Here is a 26,115-nt window from a genome sequence, read left to right as displayed (position 1 = left end):
GGTATACTGTATTGTGTGTTCACCACCTCAATTCTCCATCCATCACCATTTATCCCTCCTTACACTCTTCTACACCTCCCCACCTCCCAACCTCCCCTCATCACCACACATCGGTGTCCATGAGTTTTTTCTTTTTTGTTCAATCTCCCTACTCCCCCATCCCCTACCCCCCAATCCCGGACAGTTGTCAGCCTGCTCTCTATCTATGAATCTGTCTTTATTTTGCTCATTAGTTCATTTTGTTCATTAGATCCCACATATGAGTGAAATCATATGATTCTTGTCTTTCTCTGACTGGCTCATTTCACTTAGTATAATGTTTTACAGGTCCATCCATACTGTCACAAGGAGTAAGATTCTCTCTCTCTCTCTCTCTCTCTCTCTCTCTCTCTCTCTCTCAATGGCTGAACAGTATTCCATTGTGTAAATGTACCACAGCTTTTTTTTTTTTATCCACTCATCTACTGATGGGCTTTTGGGCTGCTTCCAAGACTTGGCTATTATAGATAATGCTGCAATGAACATAGGGGTGCATATCAGAGCACTGTCACTTAATTATAGGAAACTGGGCATGTAGTTACTTCAACTCTCTGTCCCTTAATTTCTGTAACAATCACTGGGGATAATAATACCTTCTTCACAGTGTTGTCATGATGACTAAATTGGTGTAAGAGGCACAGGCCAGGGGCTCCATAAGTGTCACCTTGTATCATCCTCAGAGTCATTTTATTCTAATGATGTTCATGGTCATTTAAACCACTGGAGCATCTGGAGCAACTTTTGAAAGGACTCAGAATGAGCATGTCAGGCTCTTGGTTGATTATGATAGGAGGGTGAAGCAACTCCCTGCAGAGGGAACATTTGAGAATAAATGGAAGTTCTATCTTTATCTAGGAAGCTTTATGGTAACTTGAAATATTGGTAAGCAAGGGAGACTGAACCTCTTCCGGGAAACATACTGACTACCCAGAGCACATGGGACTGAATTGAACAGCTGCTCAGCTTGCCTTGGTCTTATGGTTTTTACTGAACCATGGGGCTTGAGTCAGGATGGGCTCACCTGGCCCTCAACCTTCAGGGAGTTTATTCAAGGAGCTTTTAAATGATCAGAACTAATCCACAAAACCCATAATGCCAAGAACTCCAAGAGTAAGCATTAGAATTTTCATAAATTATAACATTATTTTTTTAACATGAAGTGGGGGTGATACAATATGGTAGAAAAAAGCATGAGTTTGGGAGTCTTGAGTCCCAAGGCCATTGAATAGAGTTGTTCCACTGAACACAGCACAGAGGCCGGATGGATAGAGAGGGGCTGAACTCCAGCCATGTGCCTGGAGAGACAGTGTCTTTCTAATGTGTTGGTCTCTTTTCTAGTGCAGCCTAGCAGAGACCTGGGCTCTCACCCTGGTCTGCACTCTTGGGACTTCTTCCAAGTGCTTCTAATGGGCCTTTATAAGTGAGGAGTTGGGTTTGATTTCCTTGAGAGAATCTTCCTACCTTAAAGAGTTCTTTCTCTGGCATTATTAATCTACTGTCTACTTTTTACACCTTTATTTTTGCTTATTGAAGGGAATTTTGAAGTTCTGTATTTCAAGTGAAGCTGAGTGGGCACTTACAGACCCAGAGCTGCAGCTCTAAACAAGTGTATCTCGAATGGAGGAACGTGGTAGACATAGGAATACTGGGAGGCTTGGCAGAGCCAGTTGCTCAATGACAAGTGGTGGGGCTAAAAGCTTATCTTCAGCTCTATTTTGGTCACAAAGCCACGCTCCTTACATGGTAAGAGCAGTGGTCACAACTGCCTCAGTTTTTTTCCTATCGTGATCATGGCACATTGCCAAGCTGACATTGCAGGGCTAGAGCATGCAATTTATATCTTAGTGCTGTGAATGACCACTTTGAAACTTGCCAGGAACCAAAAGAGGCATTTTACATATAAAGAGGCATTTCATAAACTGTAAAATATTGGAACTGTAGAGAAAGAAGGGATCTGAGCAACTATTTAATTCCATCCTTTAATGTACAGATTAAGAAGAAAAAATTGTCTTGAGGTAAAATGGTTTCCTTGGGGTTGCATAGCTATTTCTGGCTTTTTTCTCTTGAGCACTGAATTAAGAAGAGGCTTGGGATATCCAGTTAAATAGCCATTTCTTTGGGACAGAACAAAATAGAAACTTTTGAATGAGGATTGACCATTCTTAGATTTCATTCATTCACTCAATCAATTCACACCATATTTCTCATGTGGGCATTGTCTGCACAGGTAATGCTGGGAAAATATTGGTGAACTAAACAGAAGAGGCGCCTGCTTTTTAGGAAGATGTTATTCTAGTAGAAGATATAGATAATAAACACATGAATAACAAGATCATTTAGACAGCAATAAGTGCCTGGGGAAAAAGTGAGCTACTTAAAGTCTAGCCATGGAGTAGCATTTCCTAAACTGTAAAGTATAAGCAAATGGTAGTTGCTATTAAAATGATAGCAATTTTATAAAAAATCAATAAAGTGCAAATCATTAGAAACCAGAATAGAAATAAAATAACACATGGTATTCCACTTAAGCCACTAAGTAAAAATTATATGGGCCAACTAAGTGATCTAATCTTTGATCTGAGCAAATACACTAGCCATGACACATGACTTCACATTAGCCTCACTGAAAAGAATTCGGTTTTCACAAACTTCTCACACATATTAAATCATATAAGAGAAAACTTTTATGAAACAAATACATTCTTCTACTATTACATACTAATATAATACTCATTATTCTGAATTTTTTAAATGCACAATTCATTTTAGAAAACTAAGCTAGAAACCATCATATAGTCACAGTAAGCAGTACAGCATCTGAACATCAAAGGCATATTTCAGGAATGCAATGGGCACATAGTTGCTTGTAAGCTTAGAACAGGAAGTAAGACAGAGAAAGAAAGTTTGATTGGGAAGCTACTAACAGGCTTCAGTTCCTAGGCTGCATAATAGTCTAAATCTTAAGCTAAAGGGCTGGAAACGGATGGGAATTTGGTAAGTCCAGCAATTTTCATGTCTGGACATGCTGTGTGGGCCCATGTCCTATTACTTTGACAGCTACCAAGACTCTACACATTTTCATCCCCTCCTGTACTCCTGTTCATCTCTTTTGGCCAAATGTGGGCACCACTTCCTGAGCTAATATCACCACCCTCGTCCTGTTCCCCTCAGATATCCCCCACCCACACAAAGGGTTGATTAAGGCCCCACCTCTATGCTTCTATGAAGCCTGATATAAATCCTTAATATATTTCAATTATTCACCTACTAGGTTATATTATATTATTGGTCCATAGTCTTTCTCATTCAGTGAACTGAGAGCTCCTTGACAACAGGAATTATGTTTAAGTCATTGTTAGGTCCCCAGAGCCTTGCACAGTGGTTGGCACAAATGACATACTTAAGAATCATTTGTTAAATGAATTGATGGGTGGATGACAGCAATACTATTATGAGAACTAACTATATTATCCAATGGAGGCAGTGGAGTGAAGGATGTATTGCTTGCACATTTGTGGAGCATCTTCATAATTAACAATTTCCTTTAAGTTATTCCTTTTCTCCTATTAGTCTGAGAATAGTAGAGAAATTGGGGAAAAAGGAAACGTGATTTAAAAAAAAGTTTATTCAGCAGATATTTATTGAACATCTGTCCAAGGTGGTATGTGTCTTATGAAGACCTGGATTCTATCCCCAAGGAGATTATTATTTAGATTTTTAAGAAACTCATGTAAAGAAATAAATATGTGATATCAAAGAGAATAATGTTTACTAAATAAAAGAATAGGTAATAAGGACCGTACAAAGGTCGGATATGTCAGAGATCAATTGGCTGGGTCTAGGAAGCACCCACCAGGCAGGAGAGCTAGGTTGGATCATCATGGCTCAAAACCTGCTCTCAGCCATAAAGGTCCTGGACCCACATGGTCAGGTCCAAGGAGACAGGTACACACACACACACACACACACACACACACACACACATCAAGCTTACTGGAGTTTGAAACACCAAAAAGCCTAACTGGATTTAAACACGGACTCAGAGTATAAAGTGAGCTGGTTGGTACTGGAGATGCTTTAGTCACACGGTGAAAATGGACAAGTCTGGCTTCCCATACAGCCTTTCCCTCCAGGAATTCAATATATCACTGGATTCAATATATCACTCTCTTACGACGGTATTAGATAAATAGAGCACCTGAATGCAAGAATATGCCACAAATGATAAGTATTATGGAATTTCAGAAGATTAAAAAGTGACATTCAAACATAGAGATCAAGGAAAGCTCAAGGAAGAAGTGGCATTTCAACAAGTCTTCAAGATAGTTTAGCGTTTGCAACTGTGAATTGGGGCAGAACATTCTAAACAGAGGCAGAATATGAGAAAACAAAGTGAGTGATTAATTTTTGCTGGACACAGGCATGGTATGTGATGGAGAAGAGTAACATATGGTGAAGGAAAGCTGGAATCAGGTAATAAAAAGATTTGAAAGCCAGTTGTAAAGTTAAAGTGTTATTCTTTAGGCAATGGGGAGTCATAATAGAGAAAAAGCACTGTATCCCAGGAAAATGAATTTGACAGAAGCGCTTGAAGGGGACATCCCAGATGCTGAGGCCATTGGAAGCTTCAGAATCTACATGGGATGACTGAACTACAACAGTAGCAGTATAGACAGGACAGAGAAAGACTGAGGGTACAAACTAGGAAGTACCGTAGTTTTTTCCTTATACACACACACATACACACACACACTCCAAAGCAAAATATAAACCTATAAGCTATATAACCAATATATAATTTAAAATAAAACCTGTCTTAATTTCTATAAAATTATCCATTTATAAAGAACAGAATATGGAAAAATAATTGATCCATTTAGCCAATTTGATTACTTTTGGATTGGCCATATAATTGGATAAAAGTAGGATTTTCAAAGTATCAACACTTTGTAAACACAAGTAGGTATCTGTAAGTGATAGCTTAAGGGAAAAGTATCCTACATAAATAAAGTTTCTTATGTTCCAAAATGTCCAGGTGATTTTTCCAAATAGACATTCTTTCAAACACTTTCTAACATTAGCTAACCCAACTAATAGGAATGCTGCAAAAAACAGAAACAGGAACTTTGTGAGAAGTTTGATTACCTGTATGGCATCCTGGAGGAGAGGAAGAATGAGATGACCCAAGTCATTACCCGAACTCAAGGGGAAAAACTGGAACATGTCCGTGCTCTGATCAAAAAGTATTCTGATCATTTGGAGAATGTATCAAAGTTGGTCGAGTCAGGAATCCAGTTCATGGATGAGCCAGAAATGGCAGTGTTTCTGCAGGTAAGTCTCCTTTTGTCATCAGAGGACACTAACCAAGCAGATGGGTGTTGGAGAAGTGGTTGTCATCACGTTTCTGTTATGTACATCTCATCCTGATCTATTTACCAACTAAAATATAAGTTCATCATGTGCTTATTCTCCATCTGCTTAAACAACTTCATGAGCATATATTTAAGGGACCATGACATTGCTTAAATATAAGATGGTTCTGGTATAAAGGAGCAGTTATTTATGGCATTTAAAATTTAAAATATGAGATTTTCAGTCAGCAAAGGAAAGAATTAAGTCTCAACATCATGTTTGATGAAAGTAATTTAAGTAGGCTTGTCTTTTGTTTGCTTTCACAGAATGCCAAAACCCTGTTACAAAAGTAAGTAATTTTCATTTTAAGGAAAAATGCAATACTCTTCATTTTTATCCAAGGCTATCAAAACTGTAAACAGTGACAGAAAGTAGCAACTTGTCTTTGTTGCAGAATTTCTGAAGCATCGAAGGCATTTCAGATGGAGAAAATAGAGCATGGTTATGAGAACATGAACCACTTCACAGTCAACCTCAATAGAGAAGAGAAAATAATACGTGAAATTGATTTTTACAGAGGTTTGTTATTCTTGTGACCATTTGGCCAAAATTGCAAGTGTGTGAAAGCTGCAGAGAGTTCAGTGGGAGAAAAGGTGGATTCAGAGTCACTTTCAGAATGGATGGTGACAATTTTACAAGGGATATTATCTAATGTGAAGCTCTACTTCATTACAAAATCATATAGTTTGTTGACAGTGTTAATTTAGCTTTGCATATCACAGTGCCCATTATAATGCCATTATTGGGCATTTGACTCTGGGTAGTCAAACACTTAATAGTTGATGGTGATGATGAAATCTCAATTTCAACCCTCCACAAGGTATTAGCCACAATGATGTAAGATGTCATTAGGTGCAAGGTTAGAGATGAGATAAAAATAAAACATAGAAGACATATGGATAGATAGTGTAGTTCATCCACTTAAACTTTCAAGGGCACGAATAGTAGCAAGTCAAGAATAAGTCACAACCTGGTAATAATACTTGGACCATGTGACCAGATGTACTCCATGAGTTATAAATGCATCCCTACCATTTGGCCCAGAAATCCCACTCCTGAAATTTATCCTAATGAAATCACTGAAAAGAGGAAAATAACCTTGGAGCTGACCAAGTCTTTGATGGTCTTCACCCATCCTAGCCCATCTAGGTGATGAGGCACCTCAGCTAGACTACTGTTAAAGCCAGGAAGCTGTATTAGTGTCCACAGATATAACTTTAGAATTAAATTTTCCGGATGGATCTTTTAAAAAATTAATATCATCTCTCCTTATTGTCCGAGGGAATATTAAGAGTGACAGGTTAGGAAAAGATGACATTAGTTGTGGCAAAAGTCAGCATTCACTGAACAAAGGAAGTAAGAAATTAAAATAAAACTAGATAAAGAAGAGAGTTGCATTTTCATTTGACTTGATAGAGATAAATAAGTGACAATCCTAACCTTTCTGGAGCTTGTAGATGTGACAGTGTGTGGTAACAATGTGAACAGGCTCTGGGGGTCAGGGGGATGGTGCATGGTGGTGGTGAGGACTAGACATCATACTGGGGAGGGGAGAAAGGAGGATGGTGATGGTTTGGCCCCCTTCACATGTGTCCTGTTCACATTTAACTAGAAGCAAAAAACTCCAGCATGATGGCATACTTGGGCGATAGTCAAGTTCTGTTAGAGATGATTTCCCTAGCCCTGGCCATTAATTGTTTTCATGGCTGTAGTGGTCATTGTAATGATTTAAAAATACATTACCTTACCAGAAGATGAAGAGGAAGAAGAAGAAGGAGAAGGAGAGGGAGGAGAAGAGGAAGGAGGAGGAGACAGAGAGGAAGAAGGACAAGAAGAAGAAGAAGAAGTAAAAATGGAAGAGGTAGAACATGTTGGAACAGAGCCATCAGAAGAAGATGAAAGTCTGGAGAAAGCCTTGGAGCCCTCCCAGCTGGCCTCAGAGGTCCAGGCTGCCCCAGCAACACTTCCTGTTTCCTCTCCAGAGCCATCTCCAGCCCTGCCACCTGCTGCAGATGCCCCAGTGACACAGGTAACCGTTCATGAGTTCTTTCCTACCGGACATGCCCATGTGCTTCCTTGACCAACAGCCTAAACAATTTATTCTGCCTTGAGGAAAAGATAACTTTATGACAGACTTTTGTATGTGGAAGACAAAAGATTTCAGGGCAGTCACAATGTCTGGGAGAAAAGCCCCTGTAGCTTATTCAACAGATCAGTTGTTATAACTAATTTGACATGGTTTTCCATTAATAACACCCTCAAATTTGAGGCAATCTTTGTCTGGAAATTGTGTATATGTTACATATTCATAGAGAGCCAATTTCATGAAGATTAGGTCTGCTCTGAATATAGATATAAGGTATAGGGTGAGACTATGTAACTTAGGGTGAAAAATAACAATGATTGTACTTTGGAAACTCTGATTTTTTTAATGGATAATATAGAAAGTGAATAGAGAAGCTATGGTAGTTTACGTCCCTCTTCCTTACCCTGAAATACAACTTTTGTTCAGTATGCAAATGAAGCCTTATTTTCTATATATGTCATTTGATAAGATTATGTGTTGACAGAATTGTTTAAAAATGTTCTAAGCCAATTAGCTCATCCCAAATGTTGTACCTGATTGGCTGACCTTAAATTTCTAAGATGTCATTGGCCAGTTTTCAAGCCTTTGTGCTGACTGCATGACACCTTCAGCAGACAGTTCCCAACCTGCTGAGTTTGTGGACAATGCAGACTCATCACAAATGAGCCCTGTTTTTGCACCTGCTTTCACAGTGGATTGAAATTACCTACATAAACAAAACCTTAGAGCGAGACCTGGGGGATGGAAGTATATCATCTATGCTCTGCCTCCACAGACAACCAGGCTAAAATACTGTTATTTATAGTTCCTAAAATCTTGAAAATCTGAGTATACCAATTGCACTGAAACTGAAAGAGGGGTGATAACTAAATGGGAAGAAGCTCAATGGCTGGTTTTAGAAAAGAGGTTTCAGGGGCCCACATATATTAAAAATTAAATTGGTCAGTAGTTTGACCTTTCTCCCATATCAAATGTTTTGTAAGTAACCTTCATTTTAGGGTTCCTGGTCAGGCTACCATCTTGTGAAAGACAAGCCCAGAAAAGAAGAGGGGAACTTCAGAGGCTATGCAGAGGGTACTGTTAGCATTTCTGCCCTTAGCGCTTGCCAAGGGTGGGATGAACTAAAGCATGCACTGAAGCAGGCACTGCACACAGAGCTCACAATTGTCAAACCTGAAGGGAACTAAAATCGACTGCCTTTTTTCCCCTCTTCTTCTTTTTCTTGTTTTACTTTTGAATGTATCTGTCCTGATTAAGGGGGAGGTTGTATCCACTGGCTCTCTGCAGACCACAGAGTCTGAAACTCCAGTCCCTACAGCAACGGACACTGCGGATCCCTTGCTTTACCCTAGTTGGTATAAAGGCCAAACCCGGAAAGCTACCACCAACCCACCTTCCACCCCAGTGAGCGAAGGTCTGGGGCACATAGGGCCTCCTGGTTCTGAGGATTCGAGTGTGCAGAAGGCAGAAGTGGCAGAAGCCGCAGCCAGTGAGAGAGCAGCAGTGAGTGGTAAGGAAACTAGTTCACCTGCAGCTACTTCTCAGGTTAGTGTTGATGCTCTTGTGTCTGAATGCTCCCCTGTGCCACCCTGGGTCCTGCTAGTAACCAGGGCTTCCTAAGGGGCAGACAGAAACCATGGCCTTGGGAAAGTCTCAGGAACAGCTCAGCCCCAACCCTGGCATATTGTTTAAGCCTCATGTTGACCTGTTTTTTAAACCTTACATGAAACAAAACATAAAAATCAATTTGACCTCACTCTGTGCATGAGTGGTGACCTCACACCTGGCTTCCCAGGGGAGGGGGTCCAGAGAGCCTGGCCCTTAGGCATGCAGTTGAAAGCTGCTTTCCTGCAGTGACTGGCTGGTGTCCCTGTTCCCGTTGCAAGGCCACTTGCCCTTGCTCAGCTGACTCTATGTCCTCCTTGGGCTTCCAAAGACTAATGACCTGCTTTTGTGCCCTTCCCAGCAACCCTCACAGAGTATGTTTGAATTGAGTTCTAAGTCTGCTCTGGAAAATAACCTGTGATTCATGGATTCTGGGAGTGTGCTGGCTACAGCTAGACAAAGATAGTCTTGGCTTGATTAAACTACTGCTTTCCCTAAGCATGTGCTCCTGGGAGCAGAAAAGCACAGGTTTTCTACCATTGAATTTTATAAAAAGGGACACTTATTTTTTTTTCCTTTTTCTTATAATGAAAGATTGACATCAGTGTCTTCTTCCTAACACTGGTTAGATGTTTGCATGGCTCAAAGATTCCCCAGAAGAAATCTACAATTTCTTCGTGAGGAAGAATGTTCGTGGTTACTCAGTACTCTTGAGCATTCTTAAATGCTGTGTGGATGGGAGTGTCACCCAGACAAGGAGGGCTGCCAAACAAATACTCTCTCATTCATGCTCCTGGGTCATCAGGTGATTACCAACAACAGACAATATTTTTTCAAAAATTAGAAAATTAGCTACTATCTTGACTATATCTGCTCAAGTGAACCTTCATTTCATGAGATAAAAAACCAAATGACTTTTGGAAAATTAAAAGTAACAAACAGGCTTTTGTGCCATATATTTATTTTCACAGATGAAAATGACAAAAATAAATGTTTGGTTTGAGGAAAACTTTTGAAGTGGATTTCAGGTTTAAAAAATGGAGTGGACTTTGATTATTCTTAGAAAGTTTGTGGGAATTCTTACATCTTTAGTGGAAGTTGAGTGAGGAGGAGCTGTTTTCTGAACAGACCCTGTGAGGAGCACAAAATAGGGCTCTGAACCAAAATGAAAAGTCCTTCTGAATGATGTTGGGAAAACTATTTGTGATAATATCAGTGAAGTGTTCTTCTTGTTTCCTCACAGGAGTTAGCAATCTGCCTAGCACTTTTGGCTTTTCTTATACTTCACTACATCTGGAGTCAGATTCAGTGCTTGATTTTTACTTTAATGGGTAGGAAACATTTTCTTTTCCCTTGACTAACATCTCATGTAGTTTCTTTTATCATGTTTCTCTTCTGTAGGCCCAGAGATGAATTTCTCCCCACCTTGAGGCTCAGCCACCTAAAAAGATCCAAGTTCCTAGACAATACTGTGGCATGGAGCTCCCACAATGCAATCACCTCAAGGCACCTTCCTGAGGAGAATTGCTCCATTATCTAATCCTGCATGGAGGGGATCCTGATTCAGAAGTGACTCCGTGGGCAATTATTCAGTAATCCAGTGACAATGGGCCCTCCAAATGGCCATTAACTGGGGGAGCAGTTTCAAAAGGCATCCATGATGCTGTGGGAATTTCCATAGATTAAGTAGCAGCATTTTATCTGCTTACACCGGAGGGGCCCAGGAGGTGGCCGGATGACTCCTGTTGGGGATACATAGGCAATTCTTGGTCTAGTGGGCAGTTGGACTAGGTGATTTCTCAGTTGTCTTTGAACCCTCAGACTCTACAGTCTGTCCTGGGAGAGGGGGGCCCTAACAGAAAAGTTCCCTGGGTACAGCATTATCAGGGGGATTGCAGCCAGGAGAGATCTGAATGAGTGAAGAGTCAGAGATCAATGTTCACATACCAGCCGTAAAGAATTAGAACCAGAGAAAAGTTATAAAGCCAACAAACAGCAGGTTATTTTTAAGACACCTCTCTCATAGTCAATCCTTTTCTTGATTACTGTTGGGAGGTTTGTTCAGGGACTGACATCTTACTCCTTTAATAATCCTTTGAATGTTACCAGTTTAATTAATTATATTTAAAGATTCAAACCCCATGAATTTTAGTAAATGACCCTGTTGGACCTGAGACCCAGCTCCCTGTGCCTATAGCTCAGAAGCAATTCAGGGTGACTGTGCTGAAAGGCCTCAGCTATTTCTGGCTCATTGACTTTTTACAGGGTTGACACTGACTCTTCTGGAAGCTCCCATCATACAGTTCCTTTTTGCCTCATTAGCTGTCTTCTCAGCAAAGGCAGTGGGATCTTTGTGGATTCCTGTCATGTCTTTAACTGTGTGTGAGTGGGACCTGCCCCCACTGGTTAATAGTTAGCCAGAAACCTGTGCCCCTATAGTCTGCTCAGGTGCTTACCTCCTCCTGCTGTCATTGTTTATGTGGAAGCGTAGTGGGAGGACGTATTGGCCATGGACTCAGTGGGGCAAAAGGGGAGAGAGAAAACTCCATGCGTTACTGGAATAATCTAATGTGGATCTGAATAATTGTCTGCAGAGTCTAGCTTACATTCTGAGAAGTCAGGTTTGGGGCTTGGTTGATACATCCTTGTAATACTTCTCTGAGTCTGCAGGGGGAGAGTCATGCTTCTTGTCTGCCATCCACTGAGCCCATGTCATGTACACTGACATTCATGTGCCTGTTTGGTGGGATGAGGGTGAGGCAAGTGGGGACAAGGGGAGGTAGGGTGAATTGACATTCAGTTTTGCAAAGAACCATGCTTATGTAGTTCTTGGTGTTTGAGAAAGGGCCTGTCACATAGAGAAGAAAATCTGTTTATGATGGAGTACCACTCTTTGATCCATGAAAGAAGATATGAACAGATCGATAGAGACCTCACCAAAGTATCAGACTCCTGTCCTCTGAACTTTTTGCAGGCCTGATACACCTTCATCACCTCACTAAATTAGTATTTGTCCAATGCAAGGTTAGCTTGTTGGAATTTCATACTTCATCATTAGTCTTCCCCTGAACATTTAGAGTGTGATATAAAGTTCTCCTTGATTCACTGGTCCCATGTCAGGGAATGAGGTTGCCTCAGAAACTCAGAAGCATGTCAGCTTACGTGCTCGTCTGTAAACTCACTTCAGACCTCATCAGCCAGACTGCAAATCTTTTAAGACCAGTGTTCTATTACCAGGTGCTTTCCTCATGGCCATTCACCTGCCTTTACTTTTGCTGCCTGTGATTTCATGCAATCTCTACTTTACCATGTACCTTCTCTCTTCACCTAATCACATAGGCAGATTGTGTGTTAGAAGATGGTCATGGCAAGAACTAGACATCAATTCCCTCCACCAGTGGGGAATGGGGACTTTGCTTTTTGATAGATCAGAAGAGCATTGTTGCCTTCCCATTCTCATTCTCAAAGAAAAAATAATTTCTCAACTAGGTTTGAATTCAGCCCTCTATCAAGTTAGATCTCATAGAAGACATCCTTCTGCAGGGTACACTTTGAAACTGTTCACACACCCCATTCCTCCCAGAAAATCTTTTGAAGGAGGTCACAGGTCGAACTATGCAAAGCCTCTTACATGAACTGGTCTTTAGCTACAAAATTGCCCTCTAAGTTCCACCATTCTGGGCCATGACTGCTATATACTCAGTCAATGCAAAGAGTTTGGTGGAAATGATATTTGACCTATGTCATGTGTTAATTTTAAATTTTACTTTGAAAAAAATTACACCAGGCCCTAGTTAACCTCAGAAGACAGGACAATAATAAGGTGGGGAAGACTTTTTGATACAGGTTGGCTTCTCTTGGAAAGCAGTCTCTATGAGCCTCACTTCCTGGGGATGCCTGGTTCAATCTGCTTCCATCTGCTGCCCTTCCTCTTCCTACACTACTTACATGAAAATTATACCTGGGTGTTAACACAGTGACTGCTTCAACTCCCATTGGGTATTTTATGGGAATGTCAATGGCAATTAGATTTTTTCAGAAGTGGGAGAAGTAATGTTTCTGTTCTCCTTTCTTTCTTTTCCCCTTTCTTTCTTCTCAGGGAGGTTAGAATTTGTCCAAACCATTTAATAGGAACTGTTTAGGGAGCAGGAATTTCCAAATAAATGTCTCCTTATTTGGTAGATGAACTTTGCAGCTGCTCTGGCTGATACTTGAGCTTGACCATGGCAGCTGCCTCAAGGTCAGAAGACCACCCCGTCTCACCCTCTAAACACACACACACACACACACACACACACACACACACACACACACACACGCGCACACTCCACAAACAGCTAATTACTTTGGAAATAGGGACTTTGACATTAAAATTTCTGCCTCTATAGAACCACAGCTCATATATTTTACCAGAGCATGAATTTGTAGTCATACAAGACCCAAAAAACTTTATAGCTATTTGTTGTTTTGAAGAATAGAATATCCACTTGTTACATTCTATTTTTCGAGTCTGAAAATAGAAAAATAAGTTGGTTAGACATTCTGCTAAGGTATGAGGCACTGAAAAGATCAATGAAATTAGGGGTAAGAATTTAGGTCCCAGACTTTCTGCTTCTACACCTGACTCTGGGGGTATTTCTTTGAAGCTCAGTTTGCTCACCAGGAAAATAAAGTAACTACCAATGAGAAAATTCATCTATTTACACAATGTTAGTACAAACATTTTAATAAATTATTTCAGGATGTTTTTATTGGGAGGATTCTGGACTTAGGACTGATACAAATCACTCTGAGTGACAATAACAACAAAATATTCTCACTAAAATTGATAGCCCATTGCATTTTCTAAAAGATATTTCTTGTTTTGAAGCTCTTATATAAATCCCCATTTCCCAAACTATTTTTCCAACATCCATTTAACAGAATGCTCACACAGCTCTTACTCCCCCTTTAGATGCCACAAACTCCATAAAAGCCCGTGAGGACTCAACTCTGAGGTCCATCAAAAGACATTTTTAGAATCCATTGCCCAGTAGAGAAAAGACAGAATGTACACATGAGAGACAGTCACAAAATATTAGGTGAATGAAGAGATGAAAGATATGATTTTTAAAAATTTACCTATTTTATGTGAAGAACTTTTTATAAATATGTAGCATTGTGTAGCCACTACCACCATTAAGATATAGTATATTTCTGTTATTCCAAAAAGTTCCCTCATGTGTCTTTGCAGTTAGTCAACTCTCTGTATCCCAGCTGATTTTTTGCTTGTCATTATAGCTTTGCCAATTCTAGAGAGTCATATAAATGAAAAGATGCATTCTGTAGACTTCTGTGACTGGCTTCTTTCACGTAAAATAATGCTTTTGAGATTTCTCCATTTGTTGCATGTATCATCAGAAGCTCATTTCTTTTTATCGCGAGCAATATTCTATCAAATGGATATACCACAATTTATTTATTCATCACTTGATGGATGATTGTTGTGTTGTTAGCAGTTTTTGCTATTTATAGGTAAGGCTTCTATGAACATTCACTTCTATGAATATAAGTCTTTGTGAATGTGTCTTTCAGTAAATACCTTGGAATGAAATTGCTGGATTATGTGGTAAATTCATGGTTAACTTCATCAGAAACGGTCAAACTTTTCCATACTGGCTATTCAATTTTGTGCTTCTCCCAGCAATGTAAGAGTGTTCTAGTTACTCCACATCCTAGACAGAACTTGGTATTGTGCTAATCTTTCAAATTTTTGCCATTCTAATGGATCTGTATGGTATCTTCTTGTAGTTTTAATTTGCATTTTCCAGATGACTAAAGATGTTTAGCATTTTTTCATGTGCTTCTAAGTTATTTTAAAATTTACTTTAATGAACTATCTGTTCCCATATTTTGCTGACTTTGTTATTCAGTGTTTGTCATCTTGGAGAATTGTAAAATCCTTTATGTATTTTGGATAAAACTCTCTTATCAAAAATGTTTTGCAAATATTTTCTCCCAGTCTATGGCTTGCCTTTTAATTTTCTTTTTTTTTTAAATATATTTTATTGACTTTTTACAGAGAAGAAGGGAGAGGGGTAGAGAGTTAGAAACATCGATGAGAGAGAAACATCGATCAGCTGCCTCCTGCACACTCCCGACTGGGGATGTGCCCGCAACCAAGGTACATGCCCTTGACCGGAATCGAACCTGGGACCCTTGATTCCGCAGGCTGGTGCTCTATCCACTGAGCCAAACCGGTTAGGGCTTAATTTTCTTAATAATGTATTTTGAAGATCAAACATTTTTAGTTTTAATGAATTCCAATTTATCATTTTTCTCCTTTTGATCCGTGCATTTTGTATCCTATTTAAGAAATCTTGGCTTACCTCAAAATCAAAAGATTTTCTCCTATGTTTTCTTCTAGAATTTTTTTATAGTTTTAGCTCTTAAATTAGATTTAAGATCATTTTAAGTTAATTTTTATATGTGTGGAGTAAGAATAAAGGTTTTCAGTTTTTGTGTGTTTGTTTGTTTTCCATATAGATATTCATTGGTTTCAGCACTATTTGTTGAAAAGACTATCGTTTCCTCACTTAATGACTGTAGAAATTTAAATGACCACATATGTATGGATCTACTTCTTGACTCTCTATTTTGTACCATTGACCTGTATGCTTGTCCATCTACCAATATCACACTGTTGTGATTAGTATAACTTTATAGAAGTCTCCAGAACAGTTAATGTAAGTCCTCCACTTTATTGGTTTTATTTGGCTTTTATTCTTCTATTTTTGGTCTATTTCCTACTGCATTCATTTTTGCTCTTCATAATTTTTATTCTTATGCTTATTTTGGAGTTCATTTATCTCTTCTCATTCTAGTTCCTTAGGGTTAAAGCTTGGATTATTGATTTTAAATATCTTTCTTTTTTTAAATAAAACCACATAATGCTATAAATTTTCTTCTAATCACTGCTTAGATCATCCCACAAGATTTGATATGTTGTATTTTTATTTAATTCAAAATATTTTCTAATTTACCTTCTGCTTTCTTCTTTGACCCCTGCGTTATTTAGATGAATAGTATTTAATTTCTAGATATTGGGTGATTTTTTAGACATATTTCTGTCTTGATTCTGTTGTGAAGAAAGAGTATTCTTTATATGATTACAATCCTTTTAAATGTATTAAGATTTGTTTTATGGCCCAAAATATGATCTAACAGTGAATGTTCCATGTGCAATTGAAAACACTGTATTTTCTGTTTTTGTTGGGTGGTGTGTTCTACAAATATCAATTAGGTCAGTTGATTTGTAGTGTTCAAGTGTATTATCACCTTACCAATTTCCATTTAACTTGTTTTATCAATTGTTGAGAGAGGGATTTTAAGATATCTGACTATAATTGTGGATTTATCTACTTATCTTCTAAGTTCTATCAATTTTGAAACTCTGTTTAGGTGCATTCACATTTAGCATTGCTATATTGTTATATTTTCTTGAAGAATTAATCCCAAAGTAAATGTTAAAAAAAAAAGATAACTTCGACCTTTCTTATTTTTCTGTCTGCCTACTTGAATGGCTATAAAGAGGGGTCTTCATTCACATATACTATCTTTTAAGGCAGCTTAGAAAAGAGAGGGGCAGGTGGGATGGAACTTGGAGGAGGAAGGTGCTGACAATCCTTAAGGCATTCCAAACGGTTGGCCATAGCGAAGGCCTCATGGCCTAAATCTAACAAGTCTGTCTCCCCTTCCCCCTCCAGCCATGCACAAAGTCAAATATAGCAAAGGCCGGGATGGCTGAGGTTCCCGATGCTTTTAAGTGACTAGGCTGAACTTTACAATCTGGTGATCAGTTGTCACTGGTCTGTGGGTTCCTATTTTTAGCTTTGATGTAAATTGCTTTATGAGCTTATGTCTCTGTACACTTTCATGGCACACCTGAACTCTAGTTCACTCCTTGTCTTGTCTAAACCTGTTTCCACAGAGGTGACCCTGTCAAGAGCCAGGGACATCCAGAACCGGGCTTGTTTTCTTAGTGAAGAAGGTCCAAGGTTCCAAATCTAAGAAGGTGCAGTTTGCCTCTTCTGTCCTAAGTGTTTCTCTCTACATATCATAAGCTCAGAGACAGAACCTGAGGAACAATGTGGGTCACCCACACCTGTGAGCTCTTCATTCTAAAATAGCAGAAGGATGTGTGGAGATCAAGGCCAGTATGAAAAATGTCATCAACAAAACTAGCCCATGGCCATCTTAATTCCCGACCCACGCTCTATAAAGGTACTTCCAGAGGAAAATTTTTTTAAACAATTGAGAAAAAAAAGGAGGAAAGAAAAGGAAAGGTAAGGAAAGAGAAAGACCTATGGTTTAAATGGTTAAAAAGACACTTGGGAGCTAACAAAGATTCTTTAGTCTTCTTGAAGCTCAGGGTTTACTTCCTAGGCTCTCAGAAACTAATGTGTCCAGAGACCTAAGACCTTATCAAATTTTTTATCATCAAGAGTCAGTCCCCTTGAAAATATTCATGTTTTCATAAACTAGAATGAGCAATAGGCCAAAGTATCCTTGGGGAGCCCTGGGTCTCCACAAGGTGTCACACACAAAAAAAGATAAAACCATTTTCATGAATAACCGTTGAGACCAGATCTTTGATTTCAAGGGCAAATATCAATTCCAGCTGCTACCAGAGACTGAGAGGTGAGAGATACCTGAGGCTAGAGGGCTGTAAAGCTTATTTTCTGAGAAAGATTAATTTCACAAGTTATTATAAGAATATTAAAAAAATAAAGCAGGAGATCAAAAACATGATTTCCCATGAGTGTGACTCTAGGTTCTGTGTTTTTTGAAATGATCTATTTAATCCTCCAGAACAGCAGAAATGAATGAAAATGTAACTATGTTCTCTAAATTTAATTGAGAAATTCAGGGTGTCGAACTGTTTTCTAACAGAAATCCCTACTGAGAGTGATTGAATTAGGAGATTCAAGCTTACAACTCACTGATACGCCCTGTGTCCTGACTGTGCTGGAATTTCAGAGCTTATAAAAATAGATAGAAAACTGACCGACCAGTGGTCAGGACTGGCCTGCATTTGCTGCTTAACATTGTCCAGGATTTAATAATCCTGGAAATCATAAGACGTTATAATAATGAAATACATGCATTTTTACATAGAAAAATTATAGAAGAGAGTAAGGTTTTTCTTAAACAAGTAAGCTTTAGTGAGGCCATTACATTAACATTATTAATGCTCTTTCATTTATATCCTATAATTGCAATTTTCTTTTTCTGGGATTTTTTTTAACCCTTGCTGGAAAAGTGACATCCTAATAATTGTCAATTGGGGGCTTTTCTAGAAGGACAAAAAAAACTATACTAAAAATGTAGACTAAATTTCTCAGGATCAAATAGCATCCTTAGTAAATGTCACTCTAATAGGAAGCTAAATGGATGTATCATTTTAAAAAGGAAAATATAATGTAAATTATGTGTGAGCAATGTAATGAATTCATTTCCCCTGGTAACCTATGCTTACAGCTCTACAATTCCATGAAAACTGTAACACAGGTACCAGAGAGAGCTCTCCGGGGAAGTTGTTATGACATTGCTAATTGAGTTTTGCTTCCTGTGCTTTTAAATTGTTTTATTGTTTTCATTAAATCTAAGACCAATATCAGTGTTGTACATCCTGTGGATTTTTTCCTATCCTTATTTATGTATCTCAGTGATTTTCTGAAATGCCTTTGTCCCCACTACAGCCCACAAAAATAAGAATTAATCCACCATAATGTTAATGCATCTAAAAAACCAATTCTGTGTGGCAATGGCTGTAACTAATGTGTACATATTGCTTTATCATTTACAAAGTCTTTCATAGAGATTCTCTCACTTAAACCTCCCAACCACCCTGTACATAAGGAATTGCTAAACTTCTCCATTTTATATTGAGGGATCATAGAGGATGAGTGACTTGCTCAAGATCACAGAGCAGTTGGAGCTTGGTGCCCAATGATGCCTCGTCTTTCCCTATGGAGTGTGTGTGTACAGTACAATAGAGGCCAAGCCCACATCTAGGAAAAGTGGGTGAATCCCCATTTCACCTGGGCTGATGTGACTGAAGCAAAAATAGGGTAACCAAAGGTTCCCTTGGTTTGATTCACTATTCATGACACATTGGCACAGCCTCCAGAGGGCAGAGGGCGTTTCTGGCCTCCACTGCTTGCAGGGATGTGACTGTCTATTGCAAATGAGAGCATTTCTATCCTCTAGTTCAGGGGTCCTCAGACTACGGCCCGCGGGCCACATGCAAATACAAATATTGTATTTGTTCCCGTTTTGTTTTTTTACTTCAAAATAAGATACGTGCAGTGTGCATAGGAATTTGTTCATAGTTGTTTTTTAAACTATAGTCTGGCCTTCCAACGGTCTGAGGGATAGTGAACTTGCCCCCTGTTTAAAAAGTTTGAGGACCCCTGCTCTAGTTGCACCCCATGCTGCTGGCAATCCTGCCTCTCTAGCTGACTTCCAGGGTGGAGTGGGCCATCCTGAGTCTCATCTGCTCAACAACACCAGATGCCCCTTTTCTCTTTGAATTTGTGGTCACTATTAACAACTCTCAGCACTTTATCTTAGAATTACTTAGAGCAAGTTCTTCAACCTTTCTGAAACTGAGTTTTCTCACCTGTAAATTGGGTATAATAATACTATCACCTCCCATAGCTTTTGAGAACCTGTCTGACCTATTTGTCTAACACAAGACAAAGTAACGAGTTTCATAGGATAAGACATGGACATTTCTAGGCAAAATGTTATCTTGCAGGAGTGTACATCAAGCCATTGTCACCCATTAATATATTACTTGCAATTCAGTTGATCAGATTAATTACTATCACTGGATAAGCCTGAGGGAAGGGGACACAAGACTGATAAATTTTAATGGATCAGGATCATGGGTGATATAGGGGATGATCATTTGGGGAAGGGCTGAGGCTGGCACCTCATGGAGTCTTAGGAAGCTCAGAGGCAGCCTGAGGGCACTGATTACTGATCAAAATGACCTGGCAGGGCTCACCCTTTTACTTTGGGTCAGTCAAGAATATAAAATATAATAATCCTCCTCCTAATGTGGCTAGCCAGACTTGTGCCAGAATGAATGTCAGGAAAGCATCTGTTTACTTTTGTTCAGTTGGTGGATCATTTAGGTAAAAAGGGGTTGCTGGCATTGCCCACAAGCCAAAGCAAGAGCATGTTCACCAATCTGCACCCAGTTATATTCCCTATGCTAAGTACCCAGGAACACAACTGGCCTCAGTTGAACAATGAAAGCAGTTTCATGCTTTGATTTTCAAGAATCTTGCCACAAGAAACATGTTGGCTTTAAAAAAAAAATTCATCACACTTAGCATAAAAATCAAGTCAAATATTCCACTGAGCATTTTACTCTCTTTTCTTTGACATCTTCCTACTAAACCTAGCCTTCTATTAAGAGCAACAAGCTGGTGTTGCCCTTCTGACTAAGAAGGTAACATTAATGGAAAAGCAGGTCAAGTAAAAGAAAATGTTGACAGATGCATAAATACAAGATATAATTTGCTTTCCTCTTAACTCTGCTCTGAGCACAGCAATTGTACAAGCACAATGATAAGTAGCCACTGAAACCAGGCTTGCATCGGGGAGGCAAAGGGGATTGTGGGCACTGTGGAAAGCAAAGCAGGAGAGAGAGAGAGAGAGAGAGAGAGAGAGAGAGAGAGAGAGAGAGAGAGAGAGAGAGAGAGAATTCAGTTCAAAGGAGCAGCACTGCTCAGCACTCCATGCAGGTTATTTCTGGGTGCTACATTTCCATTTTGTCAAGAGAACCTACAAATTCAGATTTTAATGTGAAGTCTCCTAATTAAAAAAAATTAATTGTGGTAAAAATATATGACATAAAGATTACCATTTTAACAATTTCTAAATTACATTTCAGTGGTGTTAAGTATTCCCTGTGTTGTACAATTAATTGCCAGAACTTTTTCATGCTGGAAAACTGAAAGTCTGTACCCAAACTGAAACAACCCTCATTGCCCTCTACCCCTAGCCACTGTCAACCACCATTCTACTTTCTGTTTCTATGAATTTGACTCTTTAGATATCTCATATAAGTGGAATCATACAGTATTTGTCTTTTTCTGATGGGCTTATTTTATTTAGCCAGTGTCCTCAAGGTTCATCCATGTTGTAGTGAAACAGAATTTTTGGACCAGAACACGCGGTGTTCCTCTGGGCAGGATGGTTTCCCGGCTCTTTGTCTCTGGACAGAAGGTGGTATAGCAAAGGTGGAAATTTATTAAAGAACAAGTAGAGACTCCCACATGGGGAGGAGGAAGAGTCCCACCGAGTCCCTGTTTCCACAGTTTATAAAGGCTGTAGATCTTTGTGCCTTGATATCCCCTCTGGTTGGTCACTATCCCCTTAGACTGGTTCCTCTGGTTGGTCACTATCCCCTTAGACTGGTTACTATAGTAACTCCTGAGCTCCTATTTCCTTTGGGCTTTCTTCTTCTGGATGAGGGGCTTCCTCCCTTTATTTTATAAATATAGACCCTCTGCTGTTTCCAGCTCCTTCACTCTATGGAAATGTACCTGCTGCAGCTTTTCAGCTCTCCTATTCTATAGAAATATACCTTCTGCTGCTCTGCAGCCCTGTGCTTCTTCCATGGTCCCCTTAGTGTCTAAAATTTCATAAACCTGTCTTTTTTCACCCCTAAAAATTCCTGTTTCAGTAGCATGTGCCAGAATTTCCCTTCTTTATAAGGCTGAATAATATTCCATTATATGTACATGCCACATTTTGTTTATTCATCCATTGATGGACACTTGGGTTGCTACCACCACCTAACTATAGTGAATAGGGCTGCTATAAACACAAGTGTGCAAATATCTGTGTGAGTCCCTGCTTTCATTTCTTTTGAGTATATAACCAAAAATGGAATTGCTGGGTGATATGGTCATTTCATGTTGAATTTTTTGAGGAACCATCTCACTATTTTCCACATAGCTACACCATTTTACATTCCCATCAACAGCAGAAGAGTTTCTTTTTCTCCACATCCTTGGCCCTGATTTTTAAATATTTTTCTCCCAAAGATATTCTGGATAACCTATGCTCTTGGCCCCCACTCTGGCCCTGGCCTTTCTTCCATGAAAGACAGCTTATCTGAAAGATAAGGTCCATATTGTTTGGAAGGAAATCTCATAACTGACTGAGAACATGAGGGTGTGAAAGCAGCAAACTGTTTAATATCAAGTTTTAAAGGCTGCAGGGTATTAGCAACTAACAACATTTAAAATGAAAGATTTTTTTTATTTTTTTTAAACCTTTATTGTTCAGATTATTACATTGGTTCCTCTTTTTTCCCACCATAACTCCCCTCCAACCAGTTCCCACCCCACCCTTCGCCCTCACTCCCCACCCACTGTCCTCATCCATAGGTGCACGATTATTGTCCAATCTCTTTCCGCACCCCCACACCCCTTTCCCCCCCAAAAATAGTCAGTCCATTCCCTTTCTATGTCCCTGATTCTATTATAATCACCAGTTCATAATGTTCATCAGATTATTTATTCACTTGATTTTTAGATTCACTTTTGTTGATAGATGTGTATTTGTTGTTCATAATTTGTATCTTTACCTTTTTCTTCTTCTTCCTCTTCTCAAAGGATACCTTTCAGCATTTCATATAATACTGTTTTGGTGGTGATGAACTCCTTTAGCTTTTGCTTATCTGTGAAGCTCTTTATCTGACCTTCACTTCTGAATGATAACTTTGCTGGATAAAGTAATCTTGGTTGTAGGTTCTTGGTATTCATCACTTTGAATATTTCTTGCCACTCCCTTCTGGCCTGCAAAGTTTCTGTTGAGAAATCAGCTGACAGTCGTATGGGTACTCCCTTGTAGGTAACTGAGTTTCTTTCTCTTGCTGCTTTTAAGATTCTCTCTTTGTCTTTTGCTCTTGGCATTTTAATTATGATGTGTCTTGGTGTGGTCCTCTTTGGATTCCTTTTGTTTGGGGTTCTCTGCGCTTCCTGGACTTGTAAGTCTATTTCTTTCACCAGGTAGGGGAAGTTTTCTGTCATTATTTCTTCAAATAGGTTTTCAATATCTTGCTCTCTCTCTTCTTCTGGCACCCCTATAATTCGGATGTTGGTACGCTTGAAGCTGTCCCAGAGGCTCCTTACACTATCTTCGTATTTTTGGATACTTTTTTTCATTTTGCTTTTCCGGTTGGGTGATTTTTGCTTCTTCGTATTTCAATTCTTTGACTTGATTCTTACGCTCCTCTAGTCTGCTGTTGGGAGTCTGTATAATATTCTTTATTTCAGTCAGTGTATGCTTAATTTCTATTTGGTCCTTTTTCATATCCTCGAGGGCCTCACTAGATTTATTGAGGGTCTCACTAAATTTATTGGTGGTTTCTAGAAAATTCTTGAAAAACCTTATAACTGTGGTTTTGAACCCTATATCTAGTAGTTTGCTTTCCTTCATTTCTGTCATTTGTGACCTGTTTCTTTGTCTCCTCATTTTGGCTACTTCCCTGTGTTGATAGGGTGGTTTTCTGTGCTAGGTGTCCTATAGGGCCCAGTAGGTCAGTCTCCCTAATTACCTGAAGTGGACTCTCTTGGTGCACCCCTTTGTGGGCATTGTGCACAGTCTTGTTGTAGTTAAGTCTTGATTGTTGTAGGTAACACTGGGAGGGATTGACCTTCAGGCCAATTGGCTGTGAGAATCAGCTGTGTCTGCAGTGGGAGAACTTCTGTGCTGGAGACACCCTTCTGGGGCAAGACTTGTTTCAATGGGGCTTTGGTGCTCACTGAGTCTGCCCCTGAGTGTGTCCCTTATGGATCTGAGGAGTTGTAATCTGGATGGTCCCACTCTGACCACTAGGTAGACTGGCTCTTGGATCTCTAAGGAGGTGCTAATTTAGCCTCTGCCTGAGGCTACCCAGCAGGAGCTATGGAGAGATCTGCAGATTCCTCTTCTTTGTTTGGGGTTTGGAGGTGCCCAGATGAGGCCCAGCTGTGAAACAATGCAAGCTGCTGTGGGGACTTGGGCCTTCTTTTGGATGTTCTGGGTCTGTCTGGCCCAGCTGCAGTTTGTTAGGTAATTTTAGATTGCAAAGGGCCATGCCATTCATATGCAAAAGCCTCTGCTGCAGCTTGGGTGGGGCGGGGTCTCAGGGAATCAACAGGGCGGAGCAAACAGCTATGGCTGATCCTCAGCCCTGCCCTAAGAGGCCCTGGGTCTCAGTGTTCCTCGGTAATCACTGCAAGCACCTCCGAGAGAAAGCCACCCTCGAGTTCCGCCTGATGCCAGACAGTCCAGTTTCTCCCCGTATGAGTCCCCAGAGACTCGCCCGGAACTGGAGTTCAGAGCAGTCGGGAGCTTGAGACTCCCTCCCGATTGTAAAAGACAGCCGTGTCCTCCATTGCCAGCCCTTTTCGCGTGCGCCTCCGTACCTCTGCACTTTACTTCCGCACCTCCTCTGCATCTCGGTATGCTTTTCTCTTTCCTTCTAGTTGTAGACTTTCCACTCAGCCAGCCTTCCTCTGGTTCTGGATGATGTCCGTTTTGTCTTTTAGTTGTATTTTTGAAGTAGTTGTGCGAGGCAGCAATTTCCAGTGTTTACCTCTGCCGCCATCTTGGTTTCTCCCCCTACTCTCCCTGTTTTTTAAAACTCACACAAAGAGTAGTAGACACTCAATAAATATTGTTTACATTACAAAAAAAAAAAAAAAACTCACACAAAGGCATCTGCTGAATACCATGAATTTCTTTCCTCGTTTTACGCAGTGAGTAGTACAACATCGGGTGAGCACTTGGGAGCAGGAGTGCAGAGTGCCGAAGCAGCCGGAGTGGAAGGGTACCTGCCTAGTGTTCCGCGGCACTGTGTTTGGGTGTTGGTACCAAAAAAGAAAAGGGATGTCTTCGGTGCTGAAACTTGAACTTTGATACCTAGGGGAAGTGATGCCCTGTTGAAGTTGGCTGTAATGGGATGCCTTTTTTGACCATGTCTATTCCAGAGGAGTCCTGAGAATTCTAAAGAAAACATTTGTAAGCCTAGTATGTAAATGCTAGAGTGATCTCAACTCGCGTGTAGTCTACTGAGTTGACTGTGTAACATTAAAAATAGACGCAAGTCTAGGTTAATGACATTGCCTTGATTTTGTGCTTGTAGATCTCTTCAGAGGTGTATCTGTTCAGCCACATTAAGGGAAGGAAGCACCAGCAAGCCGTGCGAGAGAGCAGCAGCATCCAAGGGAGAGAGCTCTCGGATGAGGAAGTGGTGAGCTCCACTTTTCATTTACACACCTTTCTACTAAGAAGGCCATGTTCTGTGTCGTTCTGTGATTATTTAAAACTATATTAACACTTAATAACTACTGTCATAGTATACAAATGTGTTATTTTAGTGTACATATTAACACAAAACATAAAAGTAAGAATTTAATACTGTTTTTAATATAATTCTAGTATAAAATTGTGGTGTTTTTATATTTTAACTAGAGGCCCGATGCACAAAATTCGTGCAAGGGGCTCGGCCCTCACAGCCCCGGCTGCCTCAGCCCTCACAGCCTTGGCTTTGTCTGGAAGGTCGTCCGGACTATCATTCAGCTGTTCGGCCATTTAGTTGATTTGCATATTACGCTTTTATTATTATAGATAATATAAGAAAAGAATTATTAGTGATGCTCTACATTTCTTGGAAAACAGTTGACAATAAAAATTTCAGCCCTATGCCCTGACCAGTTTGGCTAAGTGGCTAGAGCGTCGGCCTGTGGACTGAAGGATCCCAGGTTCGATTCCGGTCAAGGGCATGTACCTTGGTTGTGGGCACATCCCCAGTAGGGGGTGTGCAGGAGGCAGCTGACGGATGTTTCTAACTCTCTATCCTCTCCCTTCTTCTCTGTAAAAAAATCAATAAAATATATTTTAAAAAAAAATTTCAGCCTAGC

At 39.9% G+C, this 26,115-nt stretch overlaps 1 protein-coding gene across 1 annotated transcript in view; it reads left to right on the top strand.

Moving 5' to 3' along the window:
* Positions 1-26,115, top strand: part of TRIM55 (tripartite motif containing 55) — a 39,464-nt gene that overhangs the window by 11,033 nt on the left and 2,316 nt on the right. Inside the window, exons 6-10 of the mRNA XM_023755500.1 lie at positions 5,137-5,370; positions 5,718-5,740; positions 5,846-5,970; positions 7,203-7,480; positions 8,795-9,082. Of these exons, the coding sequence (XP_023611268.1) occupies positions 5,137-5,370; positions 5,718-5,740; positions 5,846-5,970; positions 7,203-7,480; positions 8,795-9,082 (948 nt within the window). The remainder of the gene's footprint in view (positions 1-5,136; positions 5,371-5,717; positions 5,741-5,845; positions 5,971-7,202; positions 7,481-8,794; positions 9,083-26,115) is intronic.

This window comes from Myotis lucifugus, unplaced genomic scaffold (assembly GCF_000147115.1).
Source record: "Myotis lucifugus unplaced genomic scaffold, Myoluc2.0 scaffold_77, whole genome shotgun sequence".
NCBI lineage: Eukaryota > Metazoa > Chordata > Mammalia > Chiroptera > Vespertilionidae > Myotis > Myotis lucifugus.
This window is presented reverse-complemented; position numbering and strand designations above follow the sequence as displayed.